At 26.7% G+C, this 19666-nt stretch overlaps 3 protein-coding genes across 6 annotated transcripts in view; 1 reads left to right on the top strand and 2 right to left on the bottom strand.

Moving 5' to 3' along the window:
* The window catches only part of LOC126907957 (lachesin-like), a 77254-nt gene that overhangs the window by 49792 nt on the left and 7796 nt on the right, over nt 1-19666 (top strand). For both annotated transcript variants that reach the window (XM_050689706.1, XM_050689705.1), the window contains exons 4-7: nt 5886-6047; nt 9099-9227; nt 14056-14346; nt 14441-14500. In XM_050689706.1, coding sequence (XP_050545663.1) covers nt 5886-6047; nt 9099-9227; nt 14056-14346; nt 14441-14500 — 642 coding nt within the window. The remainder of the gene's footprint in view (nt 1-5885; nt 6048-9098; nt 9228-14055; nt 14347-14440; nt 14501-19666) is intronic.
* LOC126907928 (uncharacterized) overlaps nt 1-19666 on the bottom strand; it is a 134793-nt gene that overhangs the window by 112837 nt on the left and 2290 nt on the right. The gene's annotated exons all lie outside the window — the stretch shown is intronic.
* Nucleotides 6089-8264, bottom strand: LOC126907969 (uncharacterized). 2 transcript variants are annotated; one of them, XM_050689724.1, is made up of 3 exons: nt 7932-8264; nt 6344-6654; nt 6090-6275 (listed from the first exon to the last, which is right to left on the bottom strand). In XM_050689724.1, the coding sequence occupies exons 2-3, from the start codon at nt 6595-6597 to the stop codon at nt 6194-6196; spliced, it is 336 nt and encodes a 111-aa protein (XP_050545681.1). In that variant the 5' UTR covers nt 6598-6654; nt 7932-8264; the 3' UTR covers nt 6090-6193. The 2 variants fall into 2 exon arrangements, with proteins under 2 accessions (XP_050545682.1, XP_050545681.1); XM_050689725.1 differs by lacking the exon at nt 7932-8264 and having other exon boundaries at nt 6089-6275; nt 6344-6651.

Here is a 19666-nt window from a genome sequence, read left to right as displayed (position 1 = left end):
TGTTTAAATTAAAAACAGCTCCACGGGCCAAGGACAACAATTCCTAATTTCTATTGTGACTTTCTCTGACATTTTTACAGAAAACAACTGACCCTTAGTAAATTTCTTTGTCAGTAAAACAAATGAACTATCATTTCATAGAATTCAGTCTGTTGTAATATAATGCAAAAATAAGGAAACTTTAAAGAAACATACATGTAATAAACAAAATTTGACGTAAGAATAAATTTAATGTGATGATATAATAGCACAAAGAAATTACAAACAAATTTAATCTTATAATTTTTTTCATTCGATCAACCAATTGTGTATTTAAATATTATAATTTTTAAAATTTTTAAATTTAATGTAAAAATTCATTTATATTTGGTTTAATAAAACAGAAGGCAACAATTATCTTTTTTAATAGACCATAAATTGTTATCGGTATTTATTCTTCTTGACGAAAATATAGATATGTCTATAACACTGTTGAATTGGTCGCGACAATGGTACGAAGGCTGATGTTTCAACAGCGTTATACGACTACTCTGTTAGCACAATCCCAAAATTTAATTCTGCAGGTCCAGATAGGTTTTACGATCGCTATGTGTAATAGACGTTTGTTTTTTAGTTTGTTTTCCAATAACCAAAAGAGTGTGCAGATTTTCTTTTATTTGCATTTATTTTTGGGGTACATGATGTTTACAGTTAACATGAGTTTTCAATTATTTAGCTGAATCATTTTAGTCTACAACAATAATTTAATCATATGAAATTACTTACCCGGTACATTAACGTAATTAAAATAAAAAATTAATAAAATAAACATTTCAAAATTTAATCAGCTTAAAAAAATTATTTTGTGTTTGTTTCTTAAAAAAAAAATGTATTTTTTTACTAGAAAACTTTATTGTTTTAATTGTTCTAACACGGCGTTTGTTTAAGATTTGTGTCTAAATGAAATTTAATTGAAATTTTTATTTATACTTATAAATACTATATTTCGGAGAATTATGAATTGTAATCATTTAAACATGAATTTAATATTTTATTCTTCGTTTACAAAAAATTTACTATATAATCTGGGCTCATAACTTATAACACTAAAAAGTAATATTTTAAGCGCTATACAAAAAACTTAAAAATATTGATTTATCACGTAAATTTAAAAAATAAAAATGCTAAAATATGCAAAAAATTAATTCATTTAATTATTTCTAACTTGTTTTACAAAAAAAAAAATTGTTAGCAAATAACATTATGGATGAAACATTAAATTAAATTCAACCAAACCGATTACTTTTTTTCAGTGACTCTTTTGTAAAAAAAAAGTAATACAAAAAGTTAAGATTAAATTCTTTTAGTTTGGTAAAATTTCACTTTATGTAAGTAAAATTTTTTTTGATGTCTGTTTTAAATATATTTTTGTCTCTTTGGTTTCAAAAGCATTATTATCAACTAATTGTTCAAGAGTATTTATTTGTATAATTCCAGTTGCCTTTTCAAATAGTTTTCAAACAATAAAATAATTTGTTTTTTTTAACGAGAACTTAAATTACATTAGAAAAAATTTAACATCAACAGTATTTCGTCAATTTTATCACAAACTTTTTCCAGACATTTTAAGTTTAATTTTACTCATTGTATCACCTAAAATGTCATCTACCCAGGATAGAAGTGATCAACATTAAAACTATTGATCCAATAACTTCTATCCAAGATCTAACTTCTGTATACCCGAGTTTCAAGTTTGTTTCTGTATAAGCTTCCAAATATTTGTAGAAATTTAAATTTAAAATTTTATTTAAAACTATATTAGTTGAAATAATGCAAAATACAATTCCTTATTAATTGAAAATTGTTTTGCAGTATTTATCAACAATTTTTGTTTTTGTTTATATTTTGAATTTCTGTAAGTTTAATAGTCTCAATATGTGTTTCATTTCTGAAATTTTGTGTGATGTTAATTTTTGTTCAAGATTTATTTTAACATTTGCACAGTAACACGCTTGGGCCAGTTGCAAAAATATCGTGATCAAATCCGCAAACATAATTTTTAACCGATTTAAAAATGATTATCTTTCTATAGGCATCGTAAAAAATAATTCACTTGTTTCAAAATTGTTAACACGAAAACTAACATATACACTGAAAAAAAACTTCTGGGAAATATTATAAACTAACGATTTGTTTTTGATTTTTTTTATGAAAACAATAATACTGAAATAATGCTACGAAACTATAAAGTTATTTACGCACGTGTTATAATTAGTATTAATATAATTTTCGAGTTAATGGGAACGCTTATAAAAAAAATAGAAAGATATTGAACTATTTTACTTTTTAATAAAATTAATTAAACATATTTTTAAGTTAAAGAATTGCACATCGCTAGATGGTGCAAGGGGTACATGTATTATTCCTGATACAATCTACTGATACTATCTTCGTACAATAGTTGTAAAATAATAATATCACAATAAGCCGGTCGAAAAAAAAAAAGGTATAAAGTGGTTGAAAGATTTTTTAAATAAAATCTTATTAGAAGGGAAAATTCCTAATGAATGAAGAAATAGTATTTGGGTACCGATGTTTAAAGGTAAAGGTAACATACAGGAGTGTGGAAATTATAGGCTCTATAATTTAAATAATATAATATTATAATTTCTATAATATAAAGGCATAGAGTTTATGTGTCATAGTATGAAAATTTGGGAAAAAATAATAGATAAGAAAATAAGATATGAGACATCGGTATCTAAAAACCAGTTTTGGAAAAAGAAGAAAAAACTATGTATGGTATTTAGAGATTTGGAGAAAGCGTATGATAGAGTACCGAGTGAGGTTTTAAAGTGGTCATTAATGAGAAATGAATCCTGAAAAGGTACATTAATATAATAGAAGATATGTATGATAGAATTTGTACTAGGATAAAAAGCGTAGGAGGAGTAACAGTAGGTTTTCGGGTAAGAGTAGGAGTGCAACAAGGTTCTGCTTTATGTCCTTACTTATTATCTATAGTGATGCATGAAATTACTAGAGAAATACAAGAAATGGTGCCGTGGTGCATGTTGTTTGCTGACGATATAGTTAATAGGAGAAAATATGGAGGAAATTAATCAAAGGCTAGAAGTGTGGAGATCATCTCTTAAAGAGAAAAGTTTAATAATAAGTATAAGTAAGACAGAGTATATAGAGTACGAGTTTGATAAAGGAAAACACAAGGTAGGTGAAATGAGGAGATCAGTGACAATAGATGAGGACGTGATTAGAGAGGTGGAAAGTTTTAAGTATTTAGGATAGGTTACGCAAAAGAGCGGTGGTATTGACGAGGATGTAAGACACAGGATTAAGTACGAGTGGTTGAAGTGGAGAGAACCGTCTGTTGTCTTATGCGGTTAAAGAATTCCAATGAGGCTGAAAGGTAAATTCTACAAGACTATAGTGGGAATAGCTATGATGTATGGCTCAGAGTGTTGTGCGGTTGATAAGAAAGTAGAGCAGAGAATGAGTGTAGTAGAAATGAGAATGCTTAGATGGATGAGTGGAGTGACTAGAGAAGATAGGAAAAGGAGCGAACATGTAAAAATGAATAATAATGTAGCGTCAATCGTGGATAAGATGAGAAAAAATAGACTAAGATGATTTGATCATATTATGAGAAGAGAAGAATCGGAAGCTGTAAGAACAGTTATATAAATTAATGTTGAAGGAAGAGGAGGTAGAGGAAGACCAAAAAATAGACGGAGGGGTGCTATTGAATGTGATATCAGAACAGCTGACGTGAGCGTAGATGATGTGGGAAATCATGTCAAGTGGAAGTTTAGGATAAGGGTGGCTGACCCCAGTAGTTGGGATTAAGGCGAGGAAGAAGAAGAAGAAGAAATGTTTTCTATTTACGATACTAAAATAACGCCAAACACACACCGTAAAATTGTGTAGCCATAAGGTTTATTATTTTTTGAACTAAATTTGTAGCTTGCGTAATTATATCTAAGATCTCTCAAAATAAAAAATTATATGCAAATGCTAGAAAATTATGAACCCTATTTATAATTATTTATTGTAAAATATCTCGTAGAGTTTTTAGAGTCACTAAATTATTTATTATTTTCTTTATCACGAGTGTAGAAAATGAACAAAATTCAAGAATATTTTTATAATTTAACTGGATGGCATAAGTGTGATTAGTATTTAATTACTGAGTGACAATCTGATTGAGTTAAATAAATTTTTGTGTACCGTTAATTTATTTAGTTATAAGCTATCATTATCAACTTTATGCAGTCAGTAACGGATTATCAAAAAAAATTTTTTGATAGTCCTAAAGAATAAAATGTACTTGGAATACATATCAGTCTTACTCTACATATTAAATAATGTAAAAATATCGTTGTTTGGAACATGGTGTCCAGATACCTGTAAATTTGACATTGTATGAGTAATTGTACAAAAAATTAACCCAGTCAAAATTTCTTAAAATATTCCCTCATGCGATTTATCAGGAAATAATAAATTTAATTTATAAGCAATAATAAACTAAAATATAAACCTATCTAGTTCGAAATCATCGCATAAGTAAATCTTTAAGTTATGCACGTCACTTGCATTGTTAGAATCTCCATCATGAATTCCACGAAGCTTTTTGAGAAGTTAGTAAAACTGAGATCTTAAAAATTTAAACTCATATGTTATAAACAGTCAGTTAACTTCGATTTTCCATATCGATATAGTCTTTTTTGATTCTTTATTTTATTATATCTAACATATGTATAAATATGAGATGTAATAATTAAAAAATTTAAAATTCATTTACATATATAGCCAGTACTTTTTATTAATTTCATGCCTGGATTAAGCTATTACTTTTATAATAAACAAAATCTTTAAGGTAAATAGATTTTTTATTCGTCATAATTTGTAAAAATGGATGATCAATATGTGAACTTCTTTAAGCTTTGAAAATTTGAAAAAACTTTTTTATTTGAATACAAATTTAATTATGTACAAACAATGTAAACAAATTCACTATTTTTAATGTTAACGTTTTACAATAAAATATTGTACGAAATAATGTTATATTATGATAAAATACCCGTAAAAGCATATATTATAATGAAATATTTTATTATATAAATAAAAAAATTTAAATCATTAAAATACAATTTGTAAATACCGCGTTATTTATTTTTTTGCTGAAGTATCATTAACAAAATTTTAAGGGTTCCTCTGAACGTTTGTAATTGAATCATTAAAAAATTTCAGATCTTAAGTCATTGTCCAACGTAGGCAGCTGTAAGCTGATATTTTTAAAAAATCTTTAAAAAATCTGATATTTTTAAATAGCTTGTGGAGCGCTAGAAAAAATTTACTATTCTATTCGAACAATTTTCATAGAACAACGCATTTGAGCATTTTTATTAAAAAAAAATTGAAATCCGAAATTCGTTAATGAATTTTTCCAGCATCGGAAAATTTTTCAATGTTTTATTATGTAATAAGATTAATCTACTTGGTAATTATAAAAATGAAATAAAATTTTAAAAATTAAAGTTAACTTTAATTTAGCCATTAATGATTTGTACACTCAAAGCTGATATGTCATTTGAATAGTAAAAGGCTAAAAAGAGGTTCAAAACCATAAACTAATATTATTTTAGATCATAAACTATATTATATAAAATGTAAATTAAAATTTTACAATATTAATTATCTATCAAGTCAACTTTTTTGTTTATTCATATTGTTTAAGTATTATAAAGTTATAATAAGAACGAAAATACAATTGATATATTCTTGCAACTTTAAAAAATAACCAAAATCACAACTTTTAGTAGGATTTAATACTTTCAATATTGGTATTTTTTTTTCAAGTCAAACTTAAATTGTTTTTTTTTTTACAGTACCACCAAACATAGTAGATGAAGAAAGTTCAGCGTCAACTATGGCTGTGAGAGAAGGGCTCAATATATCGCTGTCTTGCAAAGCTAAAGGTTATCCTGAACCAAAGATTGTTTGGAAAAGAGAAAATGGTTTCGATATAACGATTGATCGCAGAGAAAAAGGTAACAAAGTAATTTTATTAAAACTATTGAATTTTATAATTTGTCATTTTAATATCTTACACAATATTGTTAACAATCTTATAACGTAATATATGTACCATATTTCCATCGATAACTTTTAAGAATCAGTTATAGCCCATTCTTATTTATTTAAAACGTGACATAAAAGTGTCATATTCATCTAGCAATGTAGAATCTGGGTAGAAACGTTCGTCTTTGTTAGTTTGCCTAAAATAGAGTATTATGTAAATAAAATAACTCTAAATAAATTTCGGTCTGTACTTAAAGATTTTTACTTGGGATTTTCACTTCTGCTTGACAATGCTTTATTTTTGAAAGATGTCATATTTGACTTCGAACACTTGTTACATCTTAATAATTGATTTTCATTTGTAACATGGCTATCTGGTATATCAGAACTTTCTAAAGTACATACTAATTGGTCTACTTCTTCCCTAGATATGTTTAACAGTTGCATTATGTATCGTAAAAGTTCAACATTAACTTCAGTAGTTTTGGCATTGCATATTGTAGACAAATTGTTTGACATAATGTGAATATGTCAAACAATTATAATAATGTGACAAACAACTCTTAGTGATTTATTCTGAAAATGTAAAAAGTTGTCAGCATGTTTTAATGCATAAATTATTATTCTATCACTGAACGACCATCAATAGAATAGAGATACTCAAACAATATTAGATTAATATGGTGTCTTACTACTGGTAGAGGATTTTCCCGTTGTTCCCAGTGGACCCTTTTTACAAGCAACCTAGCACAAAACCTCTGTCGGTTTTGAAACAGAGAACATTTGACCGCTTATGTTATTTTACCCTTAGGTACGTCTTTCCATTATAATAGTACCGTAGAGGTAAAAGTTAACTGGAATGTGGCAATTGTGGTAAATTTTAACAAATGAAAATTTTAAAACTGATTTGAATAAAGATATCGAGTTAAAATAACAATATTATTTTCTTCTTTACAAAAGTATGTGATAAATTATTTGTTTCGAAAAAGAAAAAATTATCACATTAGTAATTTTCCGTTAAAGTTATTACATTAAGGAATTATGTAAAAATATTATTCTTTACTAATACATAAAAGGTTTCTATTAATTTTAACTTTTTGTTAATCTATCGGCGCTAAGATAGGTTATTTTGTTACATATACAAATATAGTAATCATTGCCTATAAATTTTACAAACAATTGTTAAATATTTGCTAATTTTTTTTTATAATATGAATTAATTGTGTTCAACTATACAGCAATTATTGCATTAAATAATTTGATTCAATGAAACGTTAATTTTTAGGTGCACAAATTTACAGCATATTTCAAATAATGAATTAAATGATTGCAAATTAATTTAAAAAACATTATTCCTTATTGATCTTTCTCTTAATAAACGGTGATAATATCTACGATTGCAATTTTATCGAAATAAACATGTCATCTATTATAACAATTTAAAATCAATTTAGCTTTGATTTTGCCTCAATAAAATTAATTACTGTAAATTTCATGAAACTAAACTGCATGCATCTGCTCAAGTCTTAAATTTCCTTTAGGTAAGCTCAGTTATCCATTTTCCTTATACTTTGGTAGAATATTTTATAATATTAAGATAATATAATGTATACTCTGAGGTACGCAGTTAATGAAAATTATTACTTGAATCTATATTGTATATACCTGCCGTATTACCCTAAAACTTTGTTTATTTAATTTACATGATAAACCTCAAAGTTATTTATAATTTTTAACTTCTTAATTACAAACACATCGTTTTTTAAAAGCACAACTAACATTTCGAAATACCAAGATAATTTTTCGTAGTAAGTTGAAAAAAAAATTATTATTATAGTGTTAAAAAAACTTACTTTATTATGCGACGAACTTTGATAGTAGAGAAATTTTATCAGTTTATCTTCCTTAATAATCTATTGTTTTTAGTGTCCTAAAGTGTTTAATGATTTATATTTGTTGCTGGGGAAACTTAGTTATAAGAAACCACCAAGGAGTATATAAAAATATACTATGAGGTAGTGAAAAGGAAATTTTACGATGAAAGTTTGTCGACAATATTTTGTCGTCCACTAATGGACACGGCGTATTATATTACCTACTAAAAGTATGGAAGTCCTATGAGACGACTAATCGTTGATGTCTTGAGGCAACGAGATATACGAGTTTTTCGAAGAAAAATAACCGTTAAAATATGCAACACAAGAAAAAAAAAAGAGAAACTTTAAGTTATGTGATGTTACATTAAGTGTTCCCTGAGGTAGAAGAGAGTTTATGGGATTACTTTATAAGTAGTTGTTAAACGAATGGTGGATACTACATTTGTGCGGTTTTCTGACCTGTACAATTGGATTAGTAAGTCGGCGGAATTGAATTTATTTCGAACAAATAATATTTTAAACCAGACTGACAGCATTTTGTGATTTGTTTGTTGAGGTAAATCAATTTTTGAGCCCATCGTTTTTGCTGAGATTAACAGGATAAATATTGCTGTAAAAACGAGTACTATTATGCTATCAAAACGAGGGAGGTATTAAATAGTTTTGTTATCTGACGATGAAAACATTTTGTACAAACTTGTAACGACTTTTTCTAGCAACACATTGAAAACCGTGTTTTCACAAAATACATTTTTAACTATCGCGCTATTATACTATGACTGCGGTTGCAATCGAATTTAAAAATATAAAACTTTTGTGAATCTCCTTACTTGTACACCTCTTACATATTTTATTAGTTTACTTGGTTTGAAACACAATAGAATCTATCTCTTATCTTATTGAAGAACTTATAGATGTTTTATGAATATATTGTGGTATAAAATAAATAGGTCATTTTTAAGAAATAAGTAAATCATGAATTTAAAAAATGTACATGTCTAAGAAAATTGTTAATTCATATTATTCTTTTAATACAATCTGTTTAAATGTAAATGCGATAAAAATATTTGCTAATATTACAATTTAACTTACAAAATTTTCAAAAAATGATTTACTATTATAATAATATTTTTTTTTTTACAGCTGAAAGATTTCACGGTGATACTTTAAACTTAACTAAAGTTGCCAGATCCGATATGGGATCTTATTTATGTATAGCATCTAACGGTGTTCCACCTTCAGTCAGTAAAAGAATTGTTCTTGATGTCGAATGTAAGTGTAACAAGCAATATAAAAAATTGTTGAATGTTTATGTAAAAATATGTACAATTTATATTAAGATCCAAATATTTGTACAAGAATAATACTTGAAAATGAAATTCCATTATTCAAAGTATTTTTTAAAAATGTTCATGTTCACATTATACAGGGCGTCCCATCAGGTTTTGACATCGTTAATAACTTTTGATCCAGCAAATATTTTGCATTACTTTTTTTTTATACAAGTTTTACAATTTTGGAATACGTAAAAGAGCAATTTTTATTATTTGTCTCTCATAACAATAATTTAAAATATCTATTTTTTACACTTTTTTCTACAAAAAATGTTGCTGGGTCGATAACAACTTTTGGATAAGTACATATTAAACTACAATCATTTTAATACATAGGGTGGATACAGCTCATACTGTTGTACAATGCATATTATAATATGTTTTATAATTTTAGAGACATAGCTGGAGGCATAGTTAATCAATCAATCTGTACATATTACTATCAACTTACAGCAGTTTGATATAAAAACAAATTGCTGTAATTTTTAAAAAATTATTTATAAATATACACCAGTAAAAACTGTACCCACCCGTACTACATACCCACTCAATTAAATTAAATGAAATATTTTTAATTTTATTACCATTAAAAAAAAATATGCTTTAAATTCAGTATATAATGCAAAAATAATGTTTGCATTTTTTAATTTTTTTTATTAAAATTTCAATAAAATATTATTTGTATCAAAAGTTGTAAGTTGTCTATTAGATCTATCTCTCCCTATTTGTATATCGTATGTATATTTGTATTAGTACTCACAGCATCTCAGATTATAGTGTTATAAACGTTATATTATAAATCTTTAAATACATAATACGGTAGGAATCACAAAAAAAATTAAAATGTTGCGCAATATAAACTAAAAAACACTTCTATTGATGTCAGTCGATTTTTACCCAGTATATGCCAATATTGAAATCAATTATACTATATAATTAAAATCGAGCAAAATGTTCTCGTTTTTATTATATTGTTATTTTTAAATAATAATAATAATAATATTACTTAAAGCGTATTTAGATATACATCTAAGTTAAAAAACATACTTTTAATTAAAAATTTATTCTTATTTCAAACCAAATAGTTGGTACATGTCAAATAAATGTGAAATATGCCATAAAATTTTAAGAAAAGCAATCATTTCTGGATTTAATAAAATCTCAATACTATTAGATTATTTATGGGCTTAATATTAAAAGTTATCAAAGTAAAAATATTTTTTATCCAATGTTCATTTTATAAAATCACTATTTATATTATTTATTTTTATTCTCTTCCGAAGAAAATCTAATGTTTTTACTAAACTATTTTAAATTCTACGAAAAGTGACCTTTGAAAATAATTATTAAATATTTTCAGAACAATTTTAAACAAATTGATTTTTTTTCTAATATCACATGACTATTATGACAATCTGATTTACCAACTCTAATAAGTGTATTTTAGTTGATGATCAGAAAGTAATCATAATGAATAATTTGTACAGTCTGCAGTTTAAAATAATATTGCTAGAATTAATATTTCATTAAAAATTGAAAATATTTTTAATACTATAAATTTATTGCTAAATATGTTTCACTGTTTTCATGCGAAATAAAAACTAGAATCAATCAACTCTTGTATTTCACAAAACCTAATGGATTCCAACTTCTAAGTAAAAAACCTACTATCGTTATTCCTTTTAAAAAGAAGTAATCCCCTCTGATCCGCATCAAATATGGGGAAAATAAAGTGTATAAGAAATGAAAAAAATCGAAAATTCACATTTTATCACGACAATACTATAATAGCTATTGTAATAGCCGCTTAAAGGCGATTGTGAAGACAGTGAGGGTATAAATCCTTTTGCGAGAAATTGAAACCAGGGCTTTGAATCATAAAGTTGAATTCCTGTTGCTATCTTTATATATAACAAAACTTCAATTAAAACTATTCACTAAGTTCAATCATAATTACTGATTTTAATAAGTTATATTCCCGTCCATTGAATGAAGTCACGTGAGCACGGTAGTAAAAATAATAATATTATTATAATGATGGCCTATGTAAAAAATTGATATTTTCCTATAGTCTAATATAAAAGGCGCACGCAAATGCAATTTTACCGGTTTCGTTTTAATAAATACGTGATGTTTGTTAACATTTTTCAATGGATTTAGCAAGAAGTCTTGAAAACTAATTTATTTAGACATAAAAATTGAGCACCTAATAGCTCGAAAAATTAGAAAAACGAAAAGTACGGAAGATTAATTTATTAAATATGTAAAAGAGTTTAGTTACAACTTTGAAATGAGGAGTTAACAAAAAGCATAAACGCGATCAGAAACAAGAAAATAATAAAAACCATTAGATAAACAATAGAAGAAATGCGTCTTAGAACATTAAATTAAGAATAAGAAAAATATATATGTGGGTGAAAAGACAGTATTTTATAACAGTTAAACGCTGAGAGACCAATACGATTGATTTAAGATGTGAACTAGCAACGAAAAAAAACAATACACAAGTGTTCTGGATACAAAAAGAAAAATGATAAACTAACGTAGACCACTAACGGGAAATTTGTTTACATCTCGACGAAATGCTTTATTTAATATATATTTAATTATGTTTAAACTAGAAAATTTCAACACCAGATAAAAAGTACAGTCGGTCTACCATTTGGTTCAGCTACAGTTTATAATTAGACATTTCTAGGGGATTAAATATATTTCATCTGAAATTTGGACATTCAGAACATGGACGTAATTTAATTTAAAGCAGTGCAGCATTTTTGTGGTGCGTTGATTAAAATTTTATAGTTGAAATTTAATGTTCTTTTATCGGCTTACACTCGAAATTAATTATTTTTACTCGTGAAGCTTATGACTTTTAAAAGTCAGTCTACAGTTCGAGCAATATCGAGTTTTAATAAAATACTTGTAATTGGTATAAAATTGAAAGCTATAACCTGATTCAGTTTTTAGATATTTAATTCTAAAAACCTTAAACAATAGTTCATTAAGTAGCAATGTATTAGTTGCATTTTTACCAATTTTGGTGTAAATTATGAATTTATTTTAGATTACAGTAATTTAGCGTTACGTTCTGCTACTCGGTACTTTTTTTTTTTTTGAGATGTCTGAAGAAAATGAGTTTACAAAACTTTAGGGCACATGCTTAAAAACTGTCAGTCAACTCGTTTTTTATCACATAGTTAAATGAATTTCGAGTATTCAGCACAATTACGCATTTTTACATTGTCCAAATCTTTCGTCGACTAATGGGCAACCGTGAATCCGTAAAATATTATTAGTTTACCTTAGTCGTACCATCGATGGTACACGTCACCATAAATTCCAACGGAGCAATGAGAAAACATTCGGTTTCCGTTAAAAGCGTCCTTTTTTCGACGAACTTCGGAAGGACTTTGACATTTATTGTCTTTTAGATTAATGGCCGCTGGAAAAAAAATCAACCATCAAATAAACACAGCACCGACACACATTTATAAAATTATAATTGCTCAAAATAACAGCCACACAGTTCGTGTACCTGTTTCGTTACAATACATCACTACCGAGTACAGAGGCGCAAGCAGTTTTTAAATCAGACGTTTTATCAATCGGTTGGGTCCGTGCTCACAATATCAACAGCCTACACACATCGGTCTCGTACAATGTAATTTTATTGTTATTATTATTATTATTATTATCGTTGCCGTTTGCCGCCGCCGCTAATATAATAATATGTAATGTAATGTCGTTATTTTGTTGTGCAAGAGAAAGCACCGGGCCTAGTGCAATATCGGTCTCGGATTACACGGGTAAACTTTTCCGGTCTAGATTATTTCAAAAGTTTTCAAAACAAATTTCGCACACCAACTAGAGTTCGGCAAAGCGGGAGAGTGAGGAGAGGGTCGTCGTTTATAATTTACATATGCAGAACACGCGTCGTCTTCGTCATGTTTGAGGTTTTTGACGGCAATATCGAAGACGTTGCGGCACCTTTATTCGTCCACCCAAAAACAATACTACGCACGTGGTGTATGTTTTCAGCGTGAAAAGTTAATATTGCACTCAGTTTGCGTGTCTTCCGTGTCAATTACTATTAACACAAAAGTTTGATTACTCGCGAGCTCCACTGCCGGCTCGGGATGTTTTTGACACTATCAAAATGCAAAGTTCATTGATCTTTTGCACCGAAACAGTCATGAAAATCACGATTTATCATCTAATTCGGTTTCTCTCTCGAAATGTATAGATATTAATTATCGAACGATCAAACGTGAGATAAATTATCAAATTTTCTACGAATTTCTTCGACAATAAAACGCCTACAAACATAAACCGAAGTACAAGACTTTCCGTCCGTCGCACAATGTTATCGTTCATATTGCAACAACCGAGTTGTTACGGAGTTTCAGAATGATCAAAAACGAATTTTCACTACGTGTGTTTTAATACAAGAGTGATTTTATTATTCATAATAAACGAGTCTGACAAAAATAAATGTCCAAAAACACTAATTTTGACGCAGTATACACGACAATACGTATGTTCTATGTTTTTTAATTGAAGTTGGCAATAGATTAAAAACCCGAATGATATCGTATAAAATAAAAATAAATTAAAACTATTATGATGTATCAATAAATAAAAAAAACAATTTCTTTTGAATAACCTAATAAATCTCGTAAAATAAAACAAATTAATATTATTCTATGGAAAATATATTAAAAACTTGATTAAATTTGTGTTGACTAAAGTTGTACATTTCTTTTCAGTTTCTCCTATGTTGGTGGTTCCTAATCAATTAGTCGGTGCTCCGTTGGGTACTGATGTTACGATTGACTGTCTGACTGAATCATATCCACGACCAATAAGTTATTGGTTATTTAAGGATGTAAAATCAATGATATTCTCCAGTGCAAAACACAATCTAGTGTTTGAAGAGGAAGGATATAAAACACACATGAAGTTAACAATAAGATCACTAAGCCCAGAAGACTATGGAAGCTATAAATGCGTTACCAAAAACTCATTGGGCGAAGCGGAAGGCTCTATGAGAATTTACGGTAAATATTATAATAACGCGATTAGACATTAGACAAGTATACCAAAAACAATTTAAAAGCCATTTCATAACTATATTATTGTAATTGTTTAAAGAAATTCCAAGACCACAACAAGATCCAAGAAGTACGACGGGATCACTAAATAAAGCAAATGGTAAGCATTTTTCATGAATAATTTAAGATATTTTAAATTTTACAATTTAGTTGATTTTAGTAATATGTACAACAAAACTATTTAACGAGTACTGTTAAAAAAAATTACATTTCAGAAAATAAATGTATTTTTATAAGTTGTACTTCAAGTACTTTTACATTTTTTTTTTTCAACAGCAAGAATAATTTTAATTAAAAGTTCCACATTACATTTATTAATATAGAAATATAGTCGACATAAAAAGAAGGTTCTTCTTTAATACAAACCATGTAAACGTTTAACGTAAAGGAGTTAACTGTTTTGACAACGTATTATAAAATATTTTATAATGAAGTTTTCAAAGGTATACATTTTTTTCCTGATGAAGAAATATATTTTAGTATCATGTACAATTGAAGTAAATAATGTTACTTCGTTAAAAGTCGTCTCTAAAATCAGCTACAGTCACAAGAGGTATAACATCAATTCTCCGATTTGGGATTTTGAGACTCAAAATTAAGTTTAATTAATACAATGGTATAACTTGAAACATTGCCTTTAGCAATTCTATAGACACCAAAGTGAACAGTATAATATTATTTTGAAATACTAATTGTACATTTGTCCAAGACCCACGAGTAAAGATTATTAGGTAACTATTCCTGGTACTTAATAATTTGCACACTTAATTTATCTACTAACGATTTCATATTGAACGTCTAAAAACTATTCAACTAGTTTAAATACAAATATTGCGACGATAAAACAAATTGTCTTCCTCTAATTACAATTACCAAATACCAAATGATATGACACCGTTCATTTTTTTTCATTTGAATTACGGAGTACAAAAATACAGGCAAAGAATTATAAAAACATCAAAAAGTATTTATAATAAAAACAGTTTGTGATATATTTAGGGAAATGTAATAAAATACTTAATTCAATTGCTTCCTACTTTAACGTAGCTTTTTTTACAGACAAATCGTTCTCATTTATTACGTAGGAAAAACGTGAAAGTGCAATACCCAATACAGTTTAAAGTTGAAGTTACAAACGATGAAAACATTTTTATTAAAAATGGTTTGATCCAAATTCTCTTTTTAGGATTTATAAAAAAATTCTATTATAACGCAAAAATACTTAGTGTGTACTCAGAATTCTACGTTTAAAAAATGTTTTTGATCTTACCCAAGGTAACATTTTTGAGAAGTTCTCGAAAATACGCACATATGCTGATATCAAGTACAACAAATTCTATTCTTGAAGTAATTTAGTTTATATCAAATATATATAATAAAATAAAGTAAAATATTAGTAAAGTGTGTAAAATTTAAACATGCCCCATATCTGTATATTAAAATGAAATATCAACTGAATAAAATAAATGGTAAATTTAACTACAACTATATTATTTATTAAAGGTTCCAGATACACGGTACAATATTAATCATCTAAATATATATACCTGTAAACAATAGAATGTACACTGAAATATCATTTTATATTGTAATAAATTATTTTGACAAAAATGATTACAAGAATTCTATGGTTTTTATTTTTATTTTTTACTAAATACAACATTCAAATAAAATATCACCAATAATTAACTCTAATAAAAAAAACAAAGTACAGCACTGAACATATTTAAATAGTAATTGTTGAGTGTACATAAAAAATGAATGCGCTAATAAATAAAAAACAAATTCGTTATTTAATGAAATAAATAAACAAGTTGTCCTAAATCATGTTTCGATAATGTATTGTCTTGAAATTTTAATTAATTTTTAAACTATCAATTCTATACTAAATCACAATTCCATAATGAAAATTTACATTTAAAACTATTGTTAGTGTATTTTTTTTAATCAATTGTAACATTGTGCGTCATTTTATAAACTGTTTTGCCACAAGTAGGAAAATGTTAGATTCTTTTTATAAAATTTCATATATTTAATTAAAGTGAAAAATTAAAATATATTTAAATGCACAAATGTACGGTAAATAAATTTTAAATTAAATAATATTTTACAAATACCACGAAAAACAATTTATGTTTTTACTTTAAAAGGTTATGCGATGTCAAAAATGTGTGTTTTTATGACAATTATTTTTTTACCATTTATTACATGTTTTCTAACAGCATAATTGTAAACGTCTAAACAAAAACAAAATTTTTCTTTGGTGTCATGTAATGACACAATCATAATGTATGATTTATAATAGTTTTCATTCTTTTAAGACTGACTTTTTGTATGGCATAATTAAAAAGGTTTTACCGTTTTACTCCATAAACGTCATAGTCATGGAAATAAAACCTTTAACTATTTAATTATGCAGAGACAAAACAGCTAGTACAAGTGCTCGACGTTTAAAACAATAAAAAAACCTCTTTGGACGGCATTTGCATACATTTGTGTTGAGTAACACATAAATATTATTATGTACATTAAAACAAGCTTTATTAGCTGAAATTCATGGAAAATGTACCAATAATGAACAATAATACATTTGCGACAATAAAATATTTAAAAGCGCTTTAATCAGTTATCTAACTATTCAATTATGACTAGGTGCAACATAAAAACAAAATAGTATTTTTTAAACAATCCCCTATTTATAAAATATGAATAATATATCTATCACAGAAAAAATACTAATGACTATGTTTCATTTGACTAACTTTTAGAAATCATATTTCGTATTATAAATTTTAATTATTGCATAATTGAGCTTTCCATTGCTGAATGTCAATACACTGATTGTTTAAATTAATTTGGAATACCGGGAATTATTAATAATAAATCTAATTTGAATAGCTAAACATAATAAATATGACTAAATAATTATAAGGAAAAAATTCGCTATTCTCATAAAATTTAGTCACTGTGTAAATAAGAAAATAAAATGTTCATATTATTATTACTATTTTACGTTTGCTAATAAAAGTATAAATTTTAAACTAATAACATAATGAGTAAAATTAATTTAAAAAAAAATGTAAAGTAAATAATTTTTAATTAATCTATAGTCATTTGAATGAAGATACACTGAAATTTTCAGATAAAACTCAGTACCATCAAGAGGGCCAACTTGGGGCTATATTGGGAATCGGAGCAGTTAAATATATATTATCATTTCAATCTAAAGCAATAGTAAAACGTTTAACTGCCCTAAGACAAAATTATATTTCTATTGATAATATTATAATTTCAATCTAGTATTTATTTTTAAATATTTTTTAACACGAACAAGCATTCGATTCCCTATTTATATTAAATAAAACTCGAATAAAAAAAAATTAAATAGAAAATTATAAATTAAGAAGTTATAATTGGTTTATTTTTAATTATTCTTATCTTTTGCAAATAAAATCAACAACAACAATAAAACAAAACAACCCAACCTTTCAGACTTGAAAAAAATATATTGTATTTTCTGTATTACATCTCATTGTCTCATAAGTCTTGGGATAGTTTTATATAATTTACATCATTCCAAGTTCATTTTCCAGATGAATTATTTATTTTATGACATCACTATATATTAAAGACACTTCAAATAGTCGTGATCGATGTCAAAGACACAAATTAAACCACGAACCACATCTGTTGCATGTACACAATACAATTCTATTAACTTGCCGTGTAAATCGACATCAGAAGTCATTCGATCAATAAGATATTTGGATATTTTGATTTGCCGTGAATAATTCTGGATTCTGAAGAACAATGGAGTAAGACGAGACACGTATTCTGTAATTATTTTATGACAGTGTTTGGATGATTATAGAGCGCGTATACGGTTTTTTCTATCAGGATGCATAATTTGCTGTCAATTACAAGTTCGCTGTACGTTTAACATATCCTTTCTGCAATCCATTTGACAAAAGTATTGCATTATTATTTGCTATCCATTAGCCAATTGACCTGACGTCATACGCTAGAATAACTCGTTTACCCACTCGCCCAGAAATATCTTGAACGATCATTCTCACTTTTAAGTTGTAAATTACTGCTTACTTACTGTTGGGTGTCCATCTAATAAAATTAAACCATTTTTTTATGATCATTTTTAGTCATCGAAAATTGTCATGAAGGTATAATGTTGATTAAAAAAATACATTTAAGGGCAAACCTGTAGTATATAACAATCATAACATTTGTCGAACAAAATTAAGGGGCCATTAATATTTTTAAAAAAATGTTTACTCAATTATTATTTTTTTTAATAACTATTAATTCTACGGAAGTTATTCGAAGACTAAGCCCCATTCTCTATGTTAACCAATGATAATGAACGTACCTATTCAAATTATTAACAAATAAGAAAATCGTTAACAAATCAATCAATTTTTCAAATTAAAAATAGTTATGCATTATTTTTTTAATAAAAACATTTTTTTATAGAGAATTTTTAAAGAAACTTTACCGACTGACGTTTCTTTATCCATCAGTTGTTTAATAAACGAAGTAATAGGCATCAAAAAGTGTTGTCATTCGACATTCCTGTCTTCTTATTTTTAATTGATTTCTTTCCTCAGTATATTAGTTTACATAATTTATAAAGAGACATTTCCCCTCCCCATTATTCCATCCTGAACAAAAACTTGTTCGAGTTATATTTTCCCCAAATTCATTGTACCTTATAAGTTATAACGAATCGTCAATATGTTTTCCTTTTTTGTTTTATTTCGTTTTTAGTTATGTTAGATATTTTGATTTTCGTTCTATTTCCTTTGAAGATATGTTTGCCGGCATTATACATTTTTCACTAACTGTCAAAAGTTTTTTTTTAATTTTACGATTCCAATTGTTTTTTGATAATCAAAACATTAGAGTCATGAAAATGGTTTTATACGTCCCCTAGAAAATATGCAATACTCAAGAAAGTGGATCTTTTAAAAAAAATTAGTGAATACATTATTTTTATTTAAAATAAAATTTTATAGTAAATAACTGCGTTTTACATACAGTATTTTACTGTACCTTACACTCCTTTCAAGGGATTTGGCAAATTTTTTCAAAGAAATTTTTATTTTATCTTCGATAAATAATAGGTATTTATCTATTATTTGGTATATATTTTTAAAAATTTGACTCTTTACCTGTCCATAGGGGGGTTCAAAACTTAAAAATGAGTATAGAAAGTAGAACTTTTTCAACTTAATTTTTGAAAATGTTTCGG

This window comes from Daktulosphaira vitifoliae, unplaced genomic scaffold (genome assembly GCF_025091365.1).
Source record: "Daktulosphaira vitifoliae isolate Bord-2020 unplaced genomic scaffold, ASM2509136v1 Scaffold_5, whole genome shotgun sequence".
Classification (NCBI taxonomy): domain Eukaryota; kingdom Metazoa; phylum Arthropoda; class Insecta; order Hemiptera; family Phylloxeridae; genus Daktulosphaira; species Daktulosphaira vitifoliae.
This window is presented reverse-complemented; position numbering and strand designations above follow the sequence as displayed.